Source organism: Pteropus medius, unplaced genomic scaffold (genome assembly GCF_902729225.1).
Source record: "Pteropus medius unplaced genomic scaffold, Ma_sr-lr_union100, whole genome shotgun sequence".
NCBI classification, from domain to species: Eukaryota; Metazoa; Chordata; class Mammalia; order Chiroptera; family Pteropodidae; genus Pteropus; species Pteropus medius.
In genome coordinates, this window is record NW_024342471.1 from 6,208,990 (window position 1) to 6,228,861 (window position 19,872).

A 19,872-nucleotide genomic window follows, 5' to 3' on the forward strand; every position below is an offset into this window, starting at 1 on the left:
ATGTTGTTCTCTGGATGAAGACAAATGGTTCTTTGAGTTTCATAGGAAATTATTTGCCAGTGAGTATGGCCTTTAGATTATTTTTCAGGCTACTTACAACTATTTTCTTAACCATACAGGGCTGGATTGGGGGCTGACGTTAAACCACAGGTTTCCACAAGACAGAGTGTAGAAGTTTGTACACAGAAGTAGGCTGGGTCTGTCTTTTATTTGTTCCTTTTACTTAATCTGTATGTTGTACCTTTTATGTATTTTTTAAAGTCATTTCCTTCTTGCCCAGGGACAATGTTTTTATGAAAATAAGGAAAGAAAACCTATATCGGCAAAACTGTGTTTACACTTTCTTTAAAATACTGTTCTAAGCACGTTGATGGATGAGGTATACACAAGTGAGTAAAATCCATCCTTGTCTTCAGGAATTTACAGTCTACTAGGAGAGACGTTTGCATAGTTAATATAAAATTGGATGGTAAATAAAGCACTATGGCTTTGGAGAGGCAACAATTTTGTGTGATAGGTAGAAATTAGGAAAGGATTTGTAGAGAATTGAATTGGACTTTGAATGATGAGTAGGATTTTGGTTGGTAGGTATAAAATTTAATGGTGTGTTTCAGAAATTGGATTATTCAGGGCAGAGAGTAAATTTGATGTGGGGGTGGCTAGAAGTGAGGAAATGGTAGGTTGAGAGGAAACTAAAATAATGAACATAAAACACTGAGCACAGTGCATGGCATGTTGTAAGTACTCATCAAACTTTTCCTCTTTCTAATTCCAACATACTTACCTCAGGGAGTACCTTCAAGTTACCAAAAAGAACAGTTAACTTTTAGTTTGATTTAAAAAGTAAGACATATTGTTCAGATGATTTTCAGAATTGCAAATGTGGTAGTAAAAGCTAAGTAATTACTAGGGAATCAGTACCTTACATTAAGGTGCATACAATTTTCTGAACCATTTCTTTCCATAGAAGGTGACCTATTGAGAAAAGTGATACCAATACTGGTAAAAAACAGCTCTTCTGCACCAAGGTGGGGACAATGTCACAAGTTAAAGCCTCTTATTCCTATGACGCTCCCATGGACTTCATCAATTTTACATCTTTGAATGATGAGGAAGATACCCAAGACATAGATTCTTGGTTTGGTAAGTGTTTGCTTTTCCCCGGCCATTTTAAGTGTTTTGAAGACTTTTCAAAAAATAGAAGGGGTTATAAGAAAATAAAATATAATTCCTGTCTGCACGAAGGTACTTTGTCATCCATGATATGAGACAAATAATTGAAGTATTTGGGGAATGGACTATAAGTACAAATTAATGTTATTTTACAGTTAAGAATGACAAGTATTTAAGCTTTAGAGACATAAGGGAAAATCCAGAAATCCATATTTCTTCAGAAATATGATGAAACAAAGTCAAATGAAACTCTAGAAATCAAAAACATGTCTGTACTTATGACAGCCACATAAAAACTTGCTCTACTTGTCACTGGGCATAGAATATAATATTACAGCTAGGATATTGGCATTATATAATCCACCAATCTTACTCAGATTTCTCATTTCACTTGTACTCATTTTTGTTTATGTGTATTAAGTTCTGCACGATTTCATCACCTGTGTAGGTTCATGTATCTACTACCACAGTCAAGATACTGAACAGTTCTAACATCACAAGGATCCTTGTATTGCTGTTTTATAACTACACTCACCTTGCTCTTGCTACCTCTTCCCAATTCATTTTTAAATGGAGGGATTATGCTGCTCAGAACCCAATCCCCAAACAGAGATAGGATTGCCTGATGTTGGGTAATATGGTATGGCACATACCCTGACACCAGGCTAACGATAAATAAAGATGTGGTTATGTTTTTATATTACTTTGGAATAATATTTGATATCAGGCTAGTAGCTGCTGGGGCCCCTTTATTTATTCTTTTTCTTGCCCTTATCCTCTTTATTAAGAGAAATCACTGTGTGCTGGGGGGACAAAAATGAGTCCTTTGTAGCCATACTTGTCACTGATAATAGTGTCCAAATATGATGGCATATGCCATTCTCTTGGAAAAGGACTTTAATTGTATCCACTGGGGATCCCAAGAGGAGAGGTTCTTGGAAGTGGTGTGGGAAGAAAGGTGGATAAGAGGGCCAACTGCCCTATAGGGGTCTTCCTCCATGCCCTTGCTCCACTGAAACTCCAAAGAAATGGCTGGATTGTCTATCTCTTTTTCTAAGTTTTTCTTTAAAACAAAACGTAGGGGAAATAGTATTAACAATACTATTAAGTACAGTTTGGAAGAAAAAAAATCCCACTCTTTTTTTCCAGACCACCTTAGCTCTAACATAACTTTCTAATTTCTTCCAAATAATATCTTTTAACACAGTTGCAATCCATGTACATGCACAGTGTTATTGCTGGGGCTCACCACATTTTTGACACTTCTATCTCTTGATAGGCGGTTGGTAGAACAGGCATTTCACTGCTTTGCACTGACTTTCGGACATGGCAGAATCTAAGATAAAATTCTTTGAGACAGCCTTGCTCTGTTCCATCCTCACACACCCCACACTCCCTTCTCACCACCCCAGTTGAGGGAGAACCTCAACGCAGATAGGCTATGAGACGCCCCTTGTCAGCCCTGTAGATCTTGGTGGCTACAGTTTCTTAAACAGGAACATCATGTATCTGGGTGGTGGATAAGGCCAATTCACACTTGTATGGTCCTAAATGTGTATCAAGCAAAGATAAAGAGCTATTCACAATACATGCAGAGTCTGCACTTCTTTTCTATAATACATTGTTCACTGTTGCCAATGTTTTAGCGATAGTTTTTATAGTCTCTATCTCTGATGTATAATGTGTATTCATTTCCTTTTGATCATTAGAGCTTTGCTTTTACTTGCCAAATGAATTAGAAGTGTACTGGTAGGGAGCTTGAGACTCCATTTTAAGTGCATGGCACTGACTTACTTTGCTTCTTTGCTGATTGTTTAGAGGATGACACTCTTAACTTTTCACAGAAGAGAAGGCCAATTTGGAGAATAAGTTTCCTGGGAAGAATGGGACAGGAGCGCTTTTTCAGGACAAAACTCCTTTGAGGAAAGCGAATCCTCAGCAAGCTATTGTCACACCTTTGAGACCAGGTGAGAGGGAACTTGTTGATACAAAGCTCCTTGGCAGAATGGTGGAATAGTGTATTAGGAGCCTGAGAGATCTGGGGTGAATTACCTAAATGCCGTATCCCTTGGTTTATTATTGGTGAAATGGGCTGATTCATTTTATGGTGAATGCGAAACTAATGATGTGCTACACTTTTTAAATAATCTCTTAGAATTAAAGGTAAAGTAGAATTGTTTGCCAGATACATAATTGTCTTCTTTTTATGATAAGATTTAAGATAACTTAAATGGGTCTGGTTGGGAAATAAAACAGTAGGAGAGAAGAATGTACTGCTTGCCATTGTAAAAGAATTCTTTGAGTCATGTGTCTGATTTTAAAAGATGATTGACATTTGAACTGGTGGTTACTAAATCTGTAGAATATTGTCTGTTAGATCAGGACAAAAAAGGCATTCTTTAATAGGTCATAAATCCTTGAAAATGATTCTTTTTTTAAAAAAATAATAGCTATATTTAGATATAATTCATAATACAATTCACCTTAAAATGTACATTTCATTTTTTTATAGTATATTCATAGAGTAGTTGTACAAACCACTACAATCAATTTATCATTGATTTTTTTCTAGTCTGTTTTTTATTTCATTGATTTCCATTCTGACCTTTATTATTTCCCTTCTACCTACTTTGGGTTCAATATGCATTTTTTTTTTCTTTTTTTCTTTTTTAGTTTCTTAAGGTGGCAGCTGAAGTCATTGATTTGAGATCTTTTTTTTTTTTTAATGAGTTTACTGCTGTAAATCTCTCCCTAAGTGCTGCTTTAGTGGCATCCCACAAATTTGATATGCTATGTTTTCATTTTCATTCCATTCAAAATACTTTTAATTTCTCTTTTGATATCTTCTCTGACCCATGGTTTTTTTAATTGAGATATAATTGACATATAACATTATATAAGTTTAAAGAGTGCATATTGATTCGATACATTTACATATTGCAATGTGATTAACACCTCTATCATATCACATAATTCTTTTTTGTTTGAGAAATAATTAAGGTCTAGTATCTTAGCAGCTTTGAAGTTTATAATACAGTATTGTTGACTGTAATCTCTATGCTGTTCATTAGAGCTCCAGGATTAACTACTAGTTGCAAGTTACTTATGTGTTAGTTTAGAAATGTGTTATTTAATTTCCAGGTATTTGCAGGGGTTCTAGAAATCTTTTCTGTTATTGATTTCTTTGTGGATTTAATTCCATTGTGGTCAAAGAACATACTTTATGATTTAAATTTTTTTTAAAGTATTGAAACTTGTTTCATGGCCCAGAATAGGGTCTGTCTTGGTAATGTTCTGTGTGCACTTCAAAAGAATGTGTATCCTGCTCTCATTGGGTGGAAAGTTACATAAATGTCAATTGGGTCAAATTGCTTGACAGTGTTGCTCAAGTCTTATCTTTCCTTATTGATCTTTTATCTAATTGTTCTATCCATTTTGAAAGTGAGGATATTGAAGTCTTAAACTATTTTTGTTGATTTGTCTATTTCTCCCTTTAGTTTTGTCAGTTTTTTCTTCATATGTATGAGGCTCTGTTGTTAGATGCATATATGTTTATAATTTTTAACATCTTGCTGAGTTACATATTTTTGTAAATGAAGTTTTATTGGAATACAGCCATGCACATTCATTTATATATTATTTATGACTATTATATTCTTAATGATTTTTGTGTCAACTTCTTTCATCAATTAGAGAAAGAAGTATTACATTTTAGACTATAATTATGGATTTGTCTATTTTTTCTTGTAGTTTTTGCTTCATTTATTTTGAAGCTCTTATTAGGTGCATCAATATTTAAGTGGTTCTGTCATCTTGATGACTTGACTACTTTATCTTTTTGAAATGATCCTCTTCCCCTTCCTATCCCTCTACCCAGTCCCATTTCTCAAATGCTACATCTTTTTACTCTTATTGTTTTAAATTGTGGTTATACCCATAATATCTCGTAGTTTGTTTATATCAGCAATATTTATATTACTATGATTATATAAATATTGTACAATGCCAGATCAATTAGTATGATGCCAACTACATTTCTTCTTGGTTCTCTTGGTTCTCCACAGTTCCTTGTTACACCCTTGAGCCACATAACGATAACCTGACATCAAGGTCAAGTAGATTCTCTTTTCTTTAAGCTTCATCAATTATTTAAATTTTGTCATACTTATAGTTTGTTTCATATTGGACAATGATCCTTGGGAGTTATAACTGCTTTTGGAGGGGACATTATTTTTCTTAATATCTGACTATCTCTGCTGCCTCATTTCCTGGCTCTTATGCCTTCTTTTTTGTATTCTTTCCTCTGTCCTTCATTTTGCTGGAATACATCCTCAGGGAACTTCCTAAGATTAGGTGCAGGAGAAGAAGACTTTGCATTTTCACATGTCTGAAAATGTCATCGTTTGGCCTCCATATATAATTATAGTTTAAAAATTCTTTTGACCACTCTAAAGGCATTGTTCTTTTATCTTCTATTATCCTGTGTCACTGATGAGGAATCCAGCTTATCCTATTTTCCTTACATCTTGGGTAATTTCTTTTTCTCTGTGGAAGCTTTCAAATTTTTATCTTTTTAAAATGTCATGAGGATGTATTGGGGACAATTTTTTCTTTAGGTAGTCCCTTTGGCTGGCAAATGGGCAGGGCCCTGGATACTTCATTTCTACTTCAACCAAAGTAGCTTTTATAAATTGGTCTTCTGTGTAAGATTTCACTGGAACTAAATGTTCCACTGCTTACACTCACATATATATAAAAATGGCAATCTAGAATTTTGTATTATGTTGTGTGTGTGTGTGTGTATGTATGTTGTATCATCTCCAACTTATTTCTTTGGGATTTCAGTGCTGACTAGTTTTTACTCTCATGCAGTTGACAACACTAATTACAAAGAGGCAGAAAAAGAAAATCTGGTGCAACAGTCCATTCCATCAAATGCTTGTTCTTCCCTGGAAGTCAAGGGAACCATCTCCAAAAATACTCCTGCCCAGTCTCAGAGGTAAGACTGTCTTGGAGCTTGAAAGTGGTGGTTATTTTAATAATGTTTAAAGAATGGTTACTAGACAGAGCACCTAATGTGTGTCTCATACTATATTAGACTCTTTATGTTATGAGTTGTAGTAGATAATATGTCTAATTCATAGATAAGGACTCAAAGGTACTAAGTTACTCGTCCAAGGTAAGTTTATTTCAGAGCCAGGATCGGTTCGGTTCCAAAGCCCTTACTGTTTGCACCATCAACATGAATTGCAATTTTACATTTATTTGTATGAATATTTGACAGATTTTTTCCCCATTGTAAGTAAACAGTGCTTAACGAATTCTGGCAGAAGCTGAATAAATGCTTGATGAATGAACAAATGGATGGATGGGTAGGTTAATCTGTAATCTTGGCACTAGCAGTCTCAGAACATCTAATGTCTTTGAATGCTGCATTTTGTATCAGTATTATCTTTTTGATCACAAAAACGTAGTATTTGGTTGCTGTGAGTCTTAACATTGCCTTCAGATGGCGCTAATCAAATATCTATTCAAATTAGATTTTTAAAAACTTTTCACCATCTAATAATTACCACCAACCCACTGTTTATTGCTTTATACTTTGATGCTACCTAGAATATCCTCAAGGAAGAAAAAGACAGGATATTTATACTGTTATTGCTCAGAGTGATGAAATTACCCTTTGCAAAGCCTATGCTAGCATAAGGGTATCACCTTTTGAGGATGGTATCATATAAGCTTATAGTAATCTTTTCTGGTAAAGAAGCTCATTACAGTCAAAGAATTCTTTGAAATCTCAACCAGCTAGGTATATATCACAGGAGTCTTAAGAGATTGCTAATGGTTGATTCTATGGTTTCTGTTCCATGTTTAAATTGTGAAGTAGGGCATGTGGAAAAGGGACCCAGTATCCTATAGATTTCTTCAGAATCTAAGAAAGTGTTAATATTTTGTATACATATATGATTTTGTATACGTATATGATTACTAAATTTGTCCCTTATTTCTTCTCCATTTTGTATATGTATATGATTACTAAATTTGTCCCTTATTCTGCTGAATTCTCCATTTTGTATACGTATATGATTACTAAATTTGTCCCTTATTCTGCTGAATTCTAGAATGCTTTTTGGAAATCATTGTATGACAGGAAGCCAGCTGCTTTGAGTCAGAAGACTTGAAATTTTTTTTTTTAAGGCAGGTACCCTTTACCATTTAAAACCTCAGTGTACTGAGAATAATTATTCTCAGGCTAATTGTAAGAAAGGGCCAAATAAGATAGTATATGACAGTACTTTGTAAATAATACTATGTTTTGAAAATGGGTAATAAGAGGCAAAACACTAGTGCCATTTTATCAGGTCTCAGATTTATCTTAATCCAGAGATGCCTAATCTAGAAAGGAACAGCAGATACAATAAAATGGTGTAGACAATCATACAAATTCCCTACTGTTTTATTTTCACATTGTTTTGATGGATAGGCTAAAAGATGACAAAACTCCTTTGACACAGAATAGTTAACAGTCAAGGCTGTAGTCTGTCATAATAATTTTTCCATGGAAGAGGTGAATGGATAAATAAATTTTACCACAAATGTATGTTTTAATGTTTTGGAATCTCGTCTCCTAGCCGTTTCTCCCTGAAGACACCCAGCAATTATTCTTTTTAGTTTATAACATCATTATATGTTAAATTGAAGTAATAATCCAATATGGTCATGTCTTCGTGTGCTTTGCCTTCTTTCTAATTTTTAGATTTCCTAGTCTTTTTAAAAATGGACTGATTTTGTTGGGGTATAATTTGCATATAGAAAAATGTATATATCTTGAATATATAGTCTGGTTAGTTTTGACAAATATATACCTCCAAGCAACTACAACACCATATCCAAAATGTACAGAACATTTTTATCATCTCAGAAATTTCCCTCATCCTGCCCCTTTTTACAGTCAATCCTGATTGCTCTTTCTACCTTCTTACTCTCCCACCTTCCATCCAGAAGCAGCCGCTGTTCTGATTTCTGTCACCACAGATTAATTTTGCCTATTCTAGATAGTTGTATAAATGGAATTGTATAGTATGTACTCTTTTATATCTGACTTCTTTCACTTAGCATGTGCTTTTGAGATTCATCCATGCCATTGCATGTATCAGGATTTTATTTCTTTTTATTGCTGATAATAAATTTTATTGACTGAATATACTACAGTTTATCCATTCACCAGTTGATGGACGTTTGAGGTGTTTTCAGTTTGGGGCTGTTATAAATAAAGCTTTTATGAGTAGTTACCTGTAGGTCTTTATGAGGACAGTGTTTCTCTTGGGTAAATACCTAAGGAATAGAATCGATGGGTCATACTATTAAGTATATGTTTATAAGAAACAATCGGAACGTTTTCTAAAATTAACACTATTTTATATTCCCACTAGCAATATATGAGAGTTTCAGTTGCTCCACATCTAGCCAACACTTGGTATTGTGAGTCTTTTTAATGATATTTCATTGTGTTACTAATTGGCATTTTCTGATGACTAATGATGTTGATCACATTTTCATGTGATTACTGGCCATTTATATGTTTGCATATATAGCTGCTGCTTTTTTAGTCTGGCTCCCTGGAGTCTCCTGTATGCTAGCAGTCAGCCAAGACTGAATATAAACTCTTGCATCTGGAGTTCTTAAATTTATTTTTTCAATAAGAGTTTATTTGAGCCAAACTGATGACATGTGTTGGGGAGCAAGATCTCAAATGCTCCTGCATCTGGAGTTTTCCCTTTAAATTTCCAGCTGTTCTGCCAGCCCCGATGTTTGTCTTCTGATACTTCGTGCTAGTAAGACTTTAGCTTTGTGCTATCCTACAATATACACATTGCAGAATGCACTTAACAAAAAAGCAAACTCACCATTCTTAAACCTAGTGTAATTATGTCTTTTTAGAATGTATTCCTCATTAGTTTCTGCTTGCTTTTTTGCTAGGCCCCCTGGGTCTCCCCTAAACATGCATAGTTTTAACAATGAAGTAGGAGTTTGTGCAGAGTTTTGCTCAGAATTTGAGTGACATTTTCTGTAGCTCTTTCACTTCCAGGATTTTTCTAGCTGCTATATATTGGCATTGAGTTCTATCATCTCAGAAATTTCCATCCAGTAAGACTGGAGTTCTCTGATGTTTGGGGAGCACCCTCAGGCAAAAAACCTACTAACTCATAATTCTTAACCTTTGCAGTTGCTATTTTTCATGGACAAATGTTCCTCTGTTTTCTGCCTGCTTTTGGTCACGTGCCAGAGCCTTCAGATATTCAGATTTTTATATTTTGTCTACATTTTGTAATGATATATAAATAATTTGCCTGATAAATTCACTCTTCCATGTATTTTTTAGAGATTAGTATGAAAATATTTGTAGATGAAAGACAGGATATTTGGGATTTGCTTCAAAATCTAGGAGAGTGGATGGAGGGAAAATTGATGCCTGATTGACTGAGTTGATAGTTCTTGAAACCGGATAACAAGGACCTAGCAGTCCATTTTATTATTCTTTTAATTTTTAATGTTTTAAATTCTCCATAATAAACACTCTTAAATTAGGTACTCAATGCAATAGCATAACAATTTGAATATATAATAATGTCTTATAGTGTTTAGGACTTTTATACAAAAAGGCTTGAGAGAAATTATACAAGATCCCAATAAATGGTAGGACATACCATGTTCACAGATTAGGAGCTTTAATATTATAAAGATAACAATTTTCCCTAATTGATCTATAGATTCAGTGCAATACCGATACAAATCCCAATGGTTTTCATTTTGGACAATGATATGTTGATGCTAAAATTTATATGGAAATTCCAAGGTCCAAGAATAGCCAAGATACTTTTGAAGTATTCGTAGATAGCAAGATATATTATAAAGCTATAGTAATTAAAGCTTTGTGGTATTACCCAAGGATCAGTGAGACCAGTGGAATCAAATAGAAACTCATTTTCTCATGTATGTACATGATATATGACAAAGGTGGTACTGTAGACCTGTAGGGTAAGGGTGTTTTTTTTCCCTTCTCTCTTCATTAAACAATGATTGGACAATGGATATCCAAAAGAACAAAATGAAACTTGGACTCTACGTAACTCCATAGAAAATAGTCAGTTCTAGGTAGGTTGTAGATCTAAATGGTAGATCTAAATATGATAGCTAAAGTTCAAATAAGGAAGTATAGGAGAATATCATTATGACCTTGGAATATGGAAAGAATTTTTAAATAGGATACACACAGAAAAGCACTGACCATAATAGAGAAGAGGGTTAATGTATTTGAGCACCTTTATCTAATCAAATGATACTATAAAGAGAGTTAAAAGCCAACCCCCTTAGTGGGAAAAGATATTTGAAACAGATAAAACCTACATATTTATAATATTTAAAGAATCCCTACTAATCTATTAGGAAAGGATTGAGAACCCATAGAAAGCAGGCAGGCTTTATGAAACCGCTTTATGAAACCACTTTATGAAAGAGGATAACCAAATAGCCAATAAACGTGAAAAGTTGCTCAGTCTCACTGGTTAATCAGGGAAAAGCAAATTAAAACCACAGTGAAATTCTCCATACTATTATGGCTAAAATTAAATCACTTGATAATACCTAGTGTTCAAGAGGATGTAGAGCAATGCAACTCTTATAAATTTGCCAGTCTAAGCATAAATTGGTTCAGGTATCTTGGAAAACAACTTCAGTTGTGCTAGTCGTATGACCTAGCACTCTTATGACTTAATATACCCAACAGCAACATGTGCACATGTGCACCAAGAGACATATATGAGAATCAGCAGCAGACTTATAAATAGCAATACATTCCTACAATGCATGCTACAGCATTGGAAACAGTGAATTGAAGCTACATGAATCAGTGTGGTTGAATCTCACAAATATAATGTTGAGTGAAATAAACCAGATAAAACAAAATACTTGCAGCATTCTCATTACATTATATAAAGTTTTTGTTTGTTTCTTTCCTAACTAATATGCTTGTCTATGTGGTACAATGATAAAGAAAAAGTAATGGTTATTGTAAGACAAGTCAAAATAGCAGCTGCTGCCAGCGTTGTGTTTTATAACCTAGGTGGTGATTTCATGAGTCTTCACTTTGTAATCATTTAACTTAAATTTTGTTTTGCATACTTTCTGTTATGTGTTATATTTTAACAAAAAAAAAGGGGGCATGACTAAAAAAGGAGAAAAGAAATACTATAGTCAGTTTTTAGGAGACCTGATCTATAATTTCATTTCTAACTTTAATTAGCTCTGTAACAGGGTCGGTAAAGTCACCTCACCTTTTTAAACTTTCATTCTTACCTGTAAAAGGAGGGAATTCTCGGTGATTGCCAGTGCCTTTAAAAAAGTCAGCTTTATTGAGATCTAATTTCTACACACCAATGCATTTAAATACCAACATTTTATGATGAAATTTCAAGAACTATCAGACAAGAAGAGATTTGATTTTGAGTGGAAATAATACCACTAAACTTTTTATAACCCTTTGTAGTTTGACATACTTTCATATTTCTGAAGAACATTTGCATATAGTAGATGCTTTCATTTTAGATAAATCTTGTCAATTCTTCTACCATAGAAGATCTGCTAGACTCTCTGCTCGGAAGGATCTGGCACAGAAAGAAAAACACCATGTAAAAATAAAAGCCAAGAGATGTGCTACTCCTGTAATAATCAACGAAATTCTACCCTCCAAAAGAATGAAAGTGTAAGTAGCCACAGCCTCTGTCTGGCATAGGTTTTACCCTTGTTTGCTACTGTAGTTAATAGCAAACAGAATATATGGTACTTGTTCTTATTTTTATCAGTTGGGAATGTATTTTGCTGTAGCCTCTTTAGCTAGAATGGTTTACAGAATAGTTATTTATTTGCTGTTGCCTTTGTTCAGTGACTGAACAATGTCAGGGCAGCATCTCTGTGAGTCTTAGCTTTTATTTCATACTTGTTGCTCAAGATAGCTGCTCTCTGTTTCTTAGTTTCTTCCTTGCGCTTGTTGCCTCTTTTTCACAAGATAGCTGCTATATCTCTAGGTATCATATCTATGTTCAAGGGAAGAAGGAGACAAAGGAAGAGGGGCATATCACAAAAGTGAAATATTTTCCAGAAATCTTTGTTTTATCTTAGTTGCCCAGCTGTGTCGTGGATCCCTCCTAATTGCTGTTAGAGGCAGTTGTCGCAAGTACAGTATTTTTGCCTTTGTACATTGTTGCTCCAAACAAAATTGGAGTTCTATTAATAAGAAAGAAAATGGAATAGATATTGGATAAACAGCTGTCTGTCTGCCATTTATGCATTTGATGATGAGCAGTTGGAATCCCTCCTACTCTCCTGAACCATCACCAGACAGCCGTTACCTTGACTTCTATTGGCGTTCTCAAAGTTTACCCATTGTGGCCATTGGTATATGTAATCTGGTGTTACTATTGGAAGAATTTTGTGGTTGAAGCATGCTTGTTGTCATAAAGAGTGAGAAAATTTAAGCCATATATGGTAGATTTGGGAAGGAGGGTAGAGCAGGGTATACTTTAAGGAATTAAGAGATATTTTTCATCCTTTTGAACTCAAGTTCTAATAATAAAAAGAAGCCAGAAGAAGAGGAAGAAGGCAGTGTTCATCAAGATACTTCTGAAAAGAATGAGTCTTCCCCAGAGAAAGCCAAGGGCAGGAATACAGTGTCTTGTATACCACCTGTGAGGTATGCTTCTTTTTTGAATTTAAACGTTAGAGTCAATAGAATAAAATTACAAACAGGTGCATTTGTAGTCTGTTTGGTACACATGGAGCTTGGGAAACTCCAGAAATTATAACCATGGTGAGGTGAATTGTTTTATGTCCTGGCGGGTGCTCAAGTCTTAAACATTAGAAAAAATATACTATTAAAACAAATTAAAAGAAATATAAAAGGAAAAAGTTAGTAAAGGTTCTTACTACCTAAATTGAACAGTTTTTATTTTGCCAAGCTCTCTTCTGGTCTTCATTCAAGTAAAATACATATTTTCACAATCAGTCTATAAATAACCTTTGGGTTCTTTAAAGTCACCAGAGACTTTTTTTTTTCCTGTAGTTTATCTTCACATTTATACTTTTTCGATAGATTGTTAATATTCTCAATAGAAATATTTTACTATTTCCTGTTGAAAATGCATTTTCCAATTTTTCACTATTGGAAGTATTCAGTGAACATCTTTATAGACAGAGCCTTTTCCTTGACTAGTCCTCAGGCTAAAGAAAGAGAAATTCCTTGATCAAAGGGTACGTACGACTGGTTTTATGGCTAGTGATGTTTATTGCCAATTTTATTTTCGACATGAATGTATGCATTAACAGTGCCATCAGCTTTGAATGAATATTTTTATTTCCTTGTAGTCTCATCTGCATTGAAATTTTTTTCACTTTTAAAATTGTTTCAAATTTAATTGATAGAATATTTATGGCATCAAATTATTTTAATTTTTATTTGCTGGATTGCTGAAAACATGTATTACTGTAGCTTCTTCTTGGGTGAATTGTCTGTTTCCTTTTCTATTCATTTACAAGTACTCTTAGTAATATTCTCATTACTAATAATTACTACTAAATCGAACTTTTACTATGCATTGGGTATTTCAGAAACATCTGATTTAATAGTGACAAATATTCTGTTGATGATGAGTATATTCCTTATTTTACAGTGGAGAAACCTGAGGCTCAGAGAGGTTAAATTGTTTTCTCAAGATCACATAGGCAGAAAATGAAATGACAGAGCTGAGATGTGAACTCTGGTTGGCTTTACTCCTATGTCTGTCCTCTCTATCACAGTATATGTTTTGTATATATTATTAAACTTTAACCACATTTGTTGTAAATACTTTCCTCATTCTACTAGTATTTTAATTTTAGTTTTAGCTAATCATTAAATAGTCAAATTTGTGGGTCTTTTGTAATATCGTCTATAGTCTATTTTAGTTATTTTTTTTACTGAGAATTGTTCAATATTTTGGTATAAATTGTGCATCTCAATCCCCTCCCCACCACCATAGGTTATCTAATTAAGCCAGTATCAATCTATTAGATAATACTTTTTGGTTTGGATGATTATTTTATCACAGATTAAAGATCTAATCTAATGCCTTTAGATTATTTTGAATCATTGAGCCTCTCATCTCTTTTATTGATTTGCCCTTTAGGCAGAAGATTCTGAAAAGTACTGAGGAGCAAGAGCTGGAGAAGAGCATGAAAATGCAGCAGGAGGTGATGGAGATGCGGAAAAAGAACGAAGAATTTAAGAAACTTGCTCTTGCAGGAGCAGGTCAGCTTGGGTCTGGTTGAATCTGATTTATGAGGAATGCCTCTCATAATCTTGGTAGGGTTTTTTGAAGTCTATAAAGCAAAAAGGCTTTCTCAGCCAGCAGTTGGCATAAAAAGATATGTTTATTTAGAAGGCTGGATATGGGTACCATTTATATCACAAATATTATTCCCTAGAATGTTTATATACATTGGCTCTTTCTTACAGCGTGCTGTTCTTCTCCTCTGTTGAAGTCACACCCATCTTTTGAGGCCTTTTTCCATGAGGCCTTTCCTCATTTCTTCAAGTATAAATAATTCCTCCCTTCTTTTCCTTTTAATTCTTTTTCTCTGTTTTAGGAAAAGAAGGGACTAGGATTAAGACAGAATATAAAGTAACTGGGCAGGGCAGTTTTTGTTGTTTTCCCATTTTACGCTAGGCAGAGGAAAAAAGAGCTGAGTGAATCCAGTTGTAGCTATGGAAGAAAAGTATGACTGAGGGAGCCGAAGGGGTCAGAGTTCCGCTTTGCTCTGGCATAGAGTATTATTGATGGAATTAAAGCTAGAAAGCCCTGCTTACGGGGTTGGAAAAAGTGCCCCTTGAGTTTATAGAGTTTCCCTCTTAGAGATGTTTAGTTAAATGGCTTTTAAAGTCAATTCAGAGCTTTGCCTATCAAAAGTATTCTAGTTACTCTTCAGAGCTATGACCACATCTGAGAAATGGGATTTTTTTTCCCCTGTGCTACCTCTTTATAGTTTGCATCTGACCAAAGGGCCTCAAACCCAACAGAACTCAATGAATATTGCACATATATTAGTGTCCTTGAGGACTGTTTCAAATTTGTAGTTATATGTAGAGAGTGAACAAAGTTAGATCCATGGAAATACAAGTACCAAAAAGACTAGATGAAGGGAGATTTGCTAATGTTCTCTATTCTTAGTGTTACCTGTGTGTTTTACTCTGCTCCTCACTCAGGGCAACCTGCGAAGAAATCAGTGAGCCAGGTAACCAAATCAGTCGACTTCCACTTCCGCACAGATGAGCGAATCAAACAACATCCTAAGAACCAGGAGGAGTATAAAGAAGTGAACTTTACATCTGAACTTCGAAAGCATCCTCCATCTCCTGTAAGTTAATGGACTAAATGAATATTCCTGTTACAATTTCAATGAGGATTTCAGGTGTAGCATTTGTGGTCACTACTTATAATAACATAATTGAGTTAAAATAGAGCTAAATCCTCACTTTGCCCCCCGTTAGCTGTGTGATAAATCACTGTCTTTGGGAACCATCTTACCAAGTTGCTGTGGAAACTGAATTCAGAATATACATAAAACATAGAATTATGTGTGGCAGATTGTAAGCACAGGCTTGTTACAGCTTGTGCTGTTACAGATTTCTTGAAAAAAATCCGTGTCTGCAAAGTTGTGTACAAAATATAACAAAATTTATGGGACAGCGGGTTTGGGGCACTCCACTCAAATCCTGTGCAGTTTTGTTACCAGACCACTAACAAAAACAGTCACAAACCTAAATAAAAATTCTGGTACTAAGAATCTCTACTTGCAATTTTTGTCATCATTTGTTGAAGTCAGTCCAGTCCTTAAAGTCTTAATCCTTGCAGTGTGCTTCTTTCTTTAAGATTTTCGTTTCCAGTCAGAGGCCAGTTTTATCAAAATGAATGATCCTTCTAATAGTCTTTTTCAACAGTCAGTTTTTGGGACCATGCGTGAGCGTGGCATTCAGGCGATTCAGGCAGCTCCCTGACCTGATCCAGACTCAGAAGCCTAATCAAATTGGGGGCGAGGTGCCTTTCAGCTTTTTTTGCTTCCTTCTAATTATAAGACAACTCGCTCTTGATTGCTTCAAAACATTAACATGCTTGTGAAAAATCAGTGTATATGTACTCCTGTAGGACAGACAATTTGCTAAATGCTAGATCTTGTCTTCCTTTTTTATTAAAAAAAAAAAAAGATGGAAATAGGCTGGTTATAACTCATATTCAAGGACTGACAGACTTAGGAATAATAATCTTGGTTTTGCCTGGACCCCTGACTTTTGGTAGATCTGAGCTTCTGTAACATTTCATTTGAGAAATAACTTCTCTCTTTACAGGCCCGAGTGACTAAAGGATGTACCATTATAAAGCCTTTCAACCTGTCCCAAGGAAAGAAAAGAACATTTGATGAAACTGCTAGTCCTTATGTGCCCTTTGCACAGCAAGTCGAAGCCTTCTATAAACGAACCCCTAACAGATATCACTTGAGGAGCAAGAAGGATGATATTAGTAAGTTTCTTACCAAAATCATAGCTAGCTGGAGTCTCCCCTGGAATTTCCTTTGCTTACATCTTAGGCACAAATTTGTCTTTAGTTGTAATCCTGACTTTTAAACTAAAGTATGGCATGTGCCATACAGATAACTAATGTATTGTTGAGCATTTCTCAAACCACCCAGCTATCTGTCCACTTGTGCCCATCAACCACCTTGATCTTCCTGGTTAGTAAATGTCCAAGGGGAATCAAGGTTACGTGATGTGTCATTATATATCAAGGATACCTTTGCCTTGTGTCAGAATGTCACAGTACACTTACTTACTTATAGAAAATGAAGGCATTCCATTCACTCAAGGTTGTGTGCTTTTATTCAGTGATTCAACAAATTTTTTTACTACTGCAAACCAGGCGCTGTGTTGGGCGTAAGGGATATAGAAATGAACAAAATGGACTTGGTGCTACTCAATATCAAGTTTCTAATTCAGTGAGAGAGAGAAACAAATAGATTATTACAAATTTTGTTAAGTGCTGTGCATGTGGAGGGAGATGACAAAGTCGAAGGAGGTGCGAGATAGGTAGAACGTTTCTACATGCTGAGGAGTCTCTGGCAGAGAAAGGAGATGGCCAATGGTTAAGTCCCTGTACAGGCAGATAAGGGAGAGATACTTAGCACAGGTGGAGTTCTTCGAAAAAAGAGGTTGGAAGAGAGGAATAGATGCAAATGCTGATGGGTGTGTGGATTTGGTGGTGAAGAGATGAGAGGATTCTAATCTAATAGCTTCTATTTTTATGAAAGTAATTACTACAAGAAGAAAGGGAAGGAAGTTTGAAACACGGAAGTGGTATAAAATAGTTGTCCAGAGTATAAGGCTAGCATTCTGGATAAGGCCGAATCTGAATCTGATCATTGTGCCTTTAAGGTCTCAGGTTTTTCTGCCTTGCATAAGCATTGTTTAGTGCTGTGTTAGGTAGCCAGACAAGTTCCTATAGGTATAGCATTTCTTAATACTGTTATTATATTGTTCTAGTAGCCAGTTGTCAAGTTTTATATTACAAAAATGTCTTTTTTTTTAATCCTAGTGGAAATTTAAATATTAAATGTGACTATTCAAATAGTATATGACTGTTGGAGTCTAATATGTCCTGCTCTTAGAATTTTGGTCCTGGCAAATAGAAATAAAAATTAAGCTACTTAGAGTTATAGCTAAATAATAGTTATATATATACTTGAAGCCTGGCTTATTTCTAAAATAAATAGATTTGGTTTCTATCTTCATATCTTATGTGATAAGATCTAAATTAGAGGATTCATTTATAATTATGAAAATCGACAAGGTTGCCCCTGGCTAGGTAAATCAATGTTGTCTATGAGTGGTAATGATGGTCTTAATATTGATGCTTTGACATAGTTTTTTTTTTTTTCTCCATTCTACTTTCTCTGAGAGATAGTCTTGAGGCTTCGATATAGGTGCTTTTAGGGAGTTTATAAAATTTGAAATTATTATTTGGTCTTTAGGAAGGTCTTATTTTAAAGCCGGAATAAGCAAAAATCTCATTTGTCAATAACAAGCAAAATAGTTATCCATAGAAAAGCAGTACAGGCCCGTGCCATCAGTGATAAGGAATTCATTAGACATGAGTGGTTTTAAGTTCAGAAGACGATAGTAGAGTTTACTCAAAGGCTACTTTTGTCGTATCCCCCAATAAAGAGCGATAGGGAAGAAGGGACTGAATGTTTGTCAAGTTGACTGACATGAGCTGAGTGTAGAGGGCCAGCCACTCTGTGCTTGGGCATCTCTGGGCTGCCACCCGGAGTCAGCACCTACCGGTAAACAGGGTCTTGGAAGCCAGGTGAATATCTGTGATCTCCATTTACAGCTCTGTTACCCTCCAAATCTGCTGTGGCCAAGATTTCCAGAGACCCACAGACTCCTGTCCTGCAAACCAAATGGCGTTCAAGGCCTGTAACCTGCAAAAGCACGGCAGATCAAGAGGCCGAGGAGCTAGAGAAACTGCAACAGTAAGTCCCACTGGCAGTATTTGAGAAAGAGTTCCGAGAACCTGCCCACTTTCTTTTCTGTTCTAGAAGGGGATAGTTGGTATTTTTCTTGCCATGAGAACTTAATGGCATTTGAGTTACTGGCTCTGTAGGCTGTGCCCCCACGCCTATGATTAAAGGGTTGAAAGTGGAGCTATAGAAATGTCCTGAGAGTAAACTGGTAAAAAACTAATGCAGAGGTTGGGGTGGGAGAGCCTACCATTCTAATTAGGGAGTGTCCTTCCAGGTTAGTTTAAGTAGGTCCCACACTTTCATGGCCCCCAAAGGATTGTTCAGTGGAGGAAATTGGAACTTAATATGGGTGGCACTGGAGTTTGTCTCTTGTATCCTTCATTTCTTTTTGTACCTGAACATATGGGGAAGCTTCGTCTGTGAAGAGAAACCCCAGTTTTTAAAGTATGGTGGAACCGTTAGGACTTTCTCATTTATTCTTTGCTCTAGAGGTACAGATAATGGCTAGCGAGAGCTGAAATTTTGCTGTGCATGATGACTTATCTTTTTTTTTTTTGGCTAATCTTAATGATTATTATTTTGCTGTTTTTGGCCTACTTTGTTGTTTGTGTAGTTTTCGTTTTATTAAAAAAATTTTTGTTGTTGTTGTGGTTTTCTTTTACACTCTCACTTACAGATACAAATTCAAAGCACGAGAACTTGATCCCAGAATTCTTGAAGGTGGACCCATCTTGCCCAAGAAACCACCTGTGAAGCCACCCACTCAACCTATTGGTTTTGATTTGGAAATTGAGAAAAGAATCCAGGAGCGTGAGTCAAAGAAGAAATCAGAGGATGAACACTTTGAATTTCATTCCAGACCTTGCCCAACTAAGATCTTGGAAGATGTTGTGGTAAGAATGGTTGAGGCTCTGCGAGCTGGCAGAAGTGCCCTGCTCATGACCAAATACCCACCCATCTACACGTGTTTGAGTAGATACTATGATCAGAGCACCTGCTAGGAGCTGTAAGTGATAAGTAGACATTATCAGAGGTGGATTTTGCTCTCAGGAAAGTTAAAGTCCAGTAAGGGAGACAACATATGTATAAATA

The 19,872-nt window shown here is 35.4% G+C and overlaps 1 protein-coding gene across 5 annotated transcripts in view; it reads left to right on the forward strand.

The window, feature by feature from the left end:
* Nucleotides 1-19,872, forward strand: part of TPX2 (TPX2 microtubule nucleation factor) — a 50,470-nt gene that overhangs the window by 11,940 nt on the left and 18,658 nt on the right. For 2 of the 5 annotated variants that reach the window (XM_039864018.1, XM_039864013.1), the window contains exons 3-12: nucleotides 968-1,143; nucleotides 3,018-3,140; nucleotides 6,046-6,172; nucleotides 11,807-11,935; nucleotides 12,794-12,922; nucleotides 14,394-14,515; nucleotides 15,470-15,621; nucleotides 16,610-16,781; nucleotides 18,648-18,789; nucleotides 19,457-19,673. In XM_039864018.1, coding sequence (XP_039719952.1) covers nucleotides 1,038-1,143; nucleotides 3,018-3,140; nucleotides 6,046-6,172; nucleotides 11,807-11,935; nucleotides 12,794-12,922; nucleotides 14,394-14,515; nucleotides 15,470-15,621; nucleotides 16,610-16,781; nucleotides 18,648-18,789; nucleotides 19,457-19,673 — 1,419 coding nt within the window. In that variant the 5' untranslated portion in view covers nucleotides 968-1,037. Of the gene's footprint in view, nucleotides 1-174; nucleotides 198-280; nucleotides 390-967; nucleotides 1,144-3,017; nucleotides 3,141-6,045; nucleotides 6,173-11,806; nucleotides 11,936-12,793; nucleotides 12,923-14,393; nucleotides 14,516-15,469; nucleotides 15,622-16,609; nucleotides 16,782-18,647; nucleotides 18,790-19,456; nucleotides 19,674-19,872 lie in introns of those variants that run through there. The other 3 variants (XM_039864015.1, XM_039864016.1, XM_039864017.1) reach the window with 3 other exon arrangements.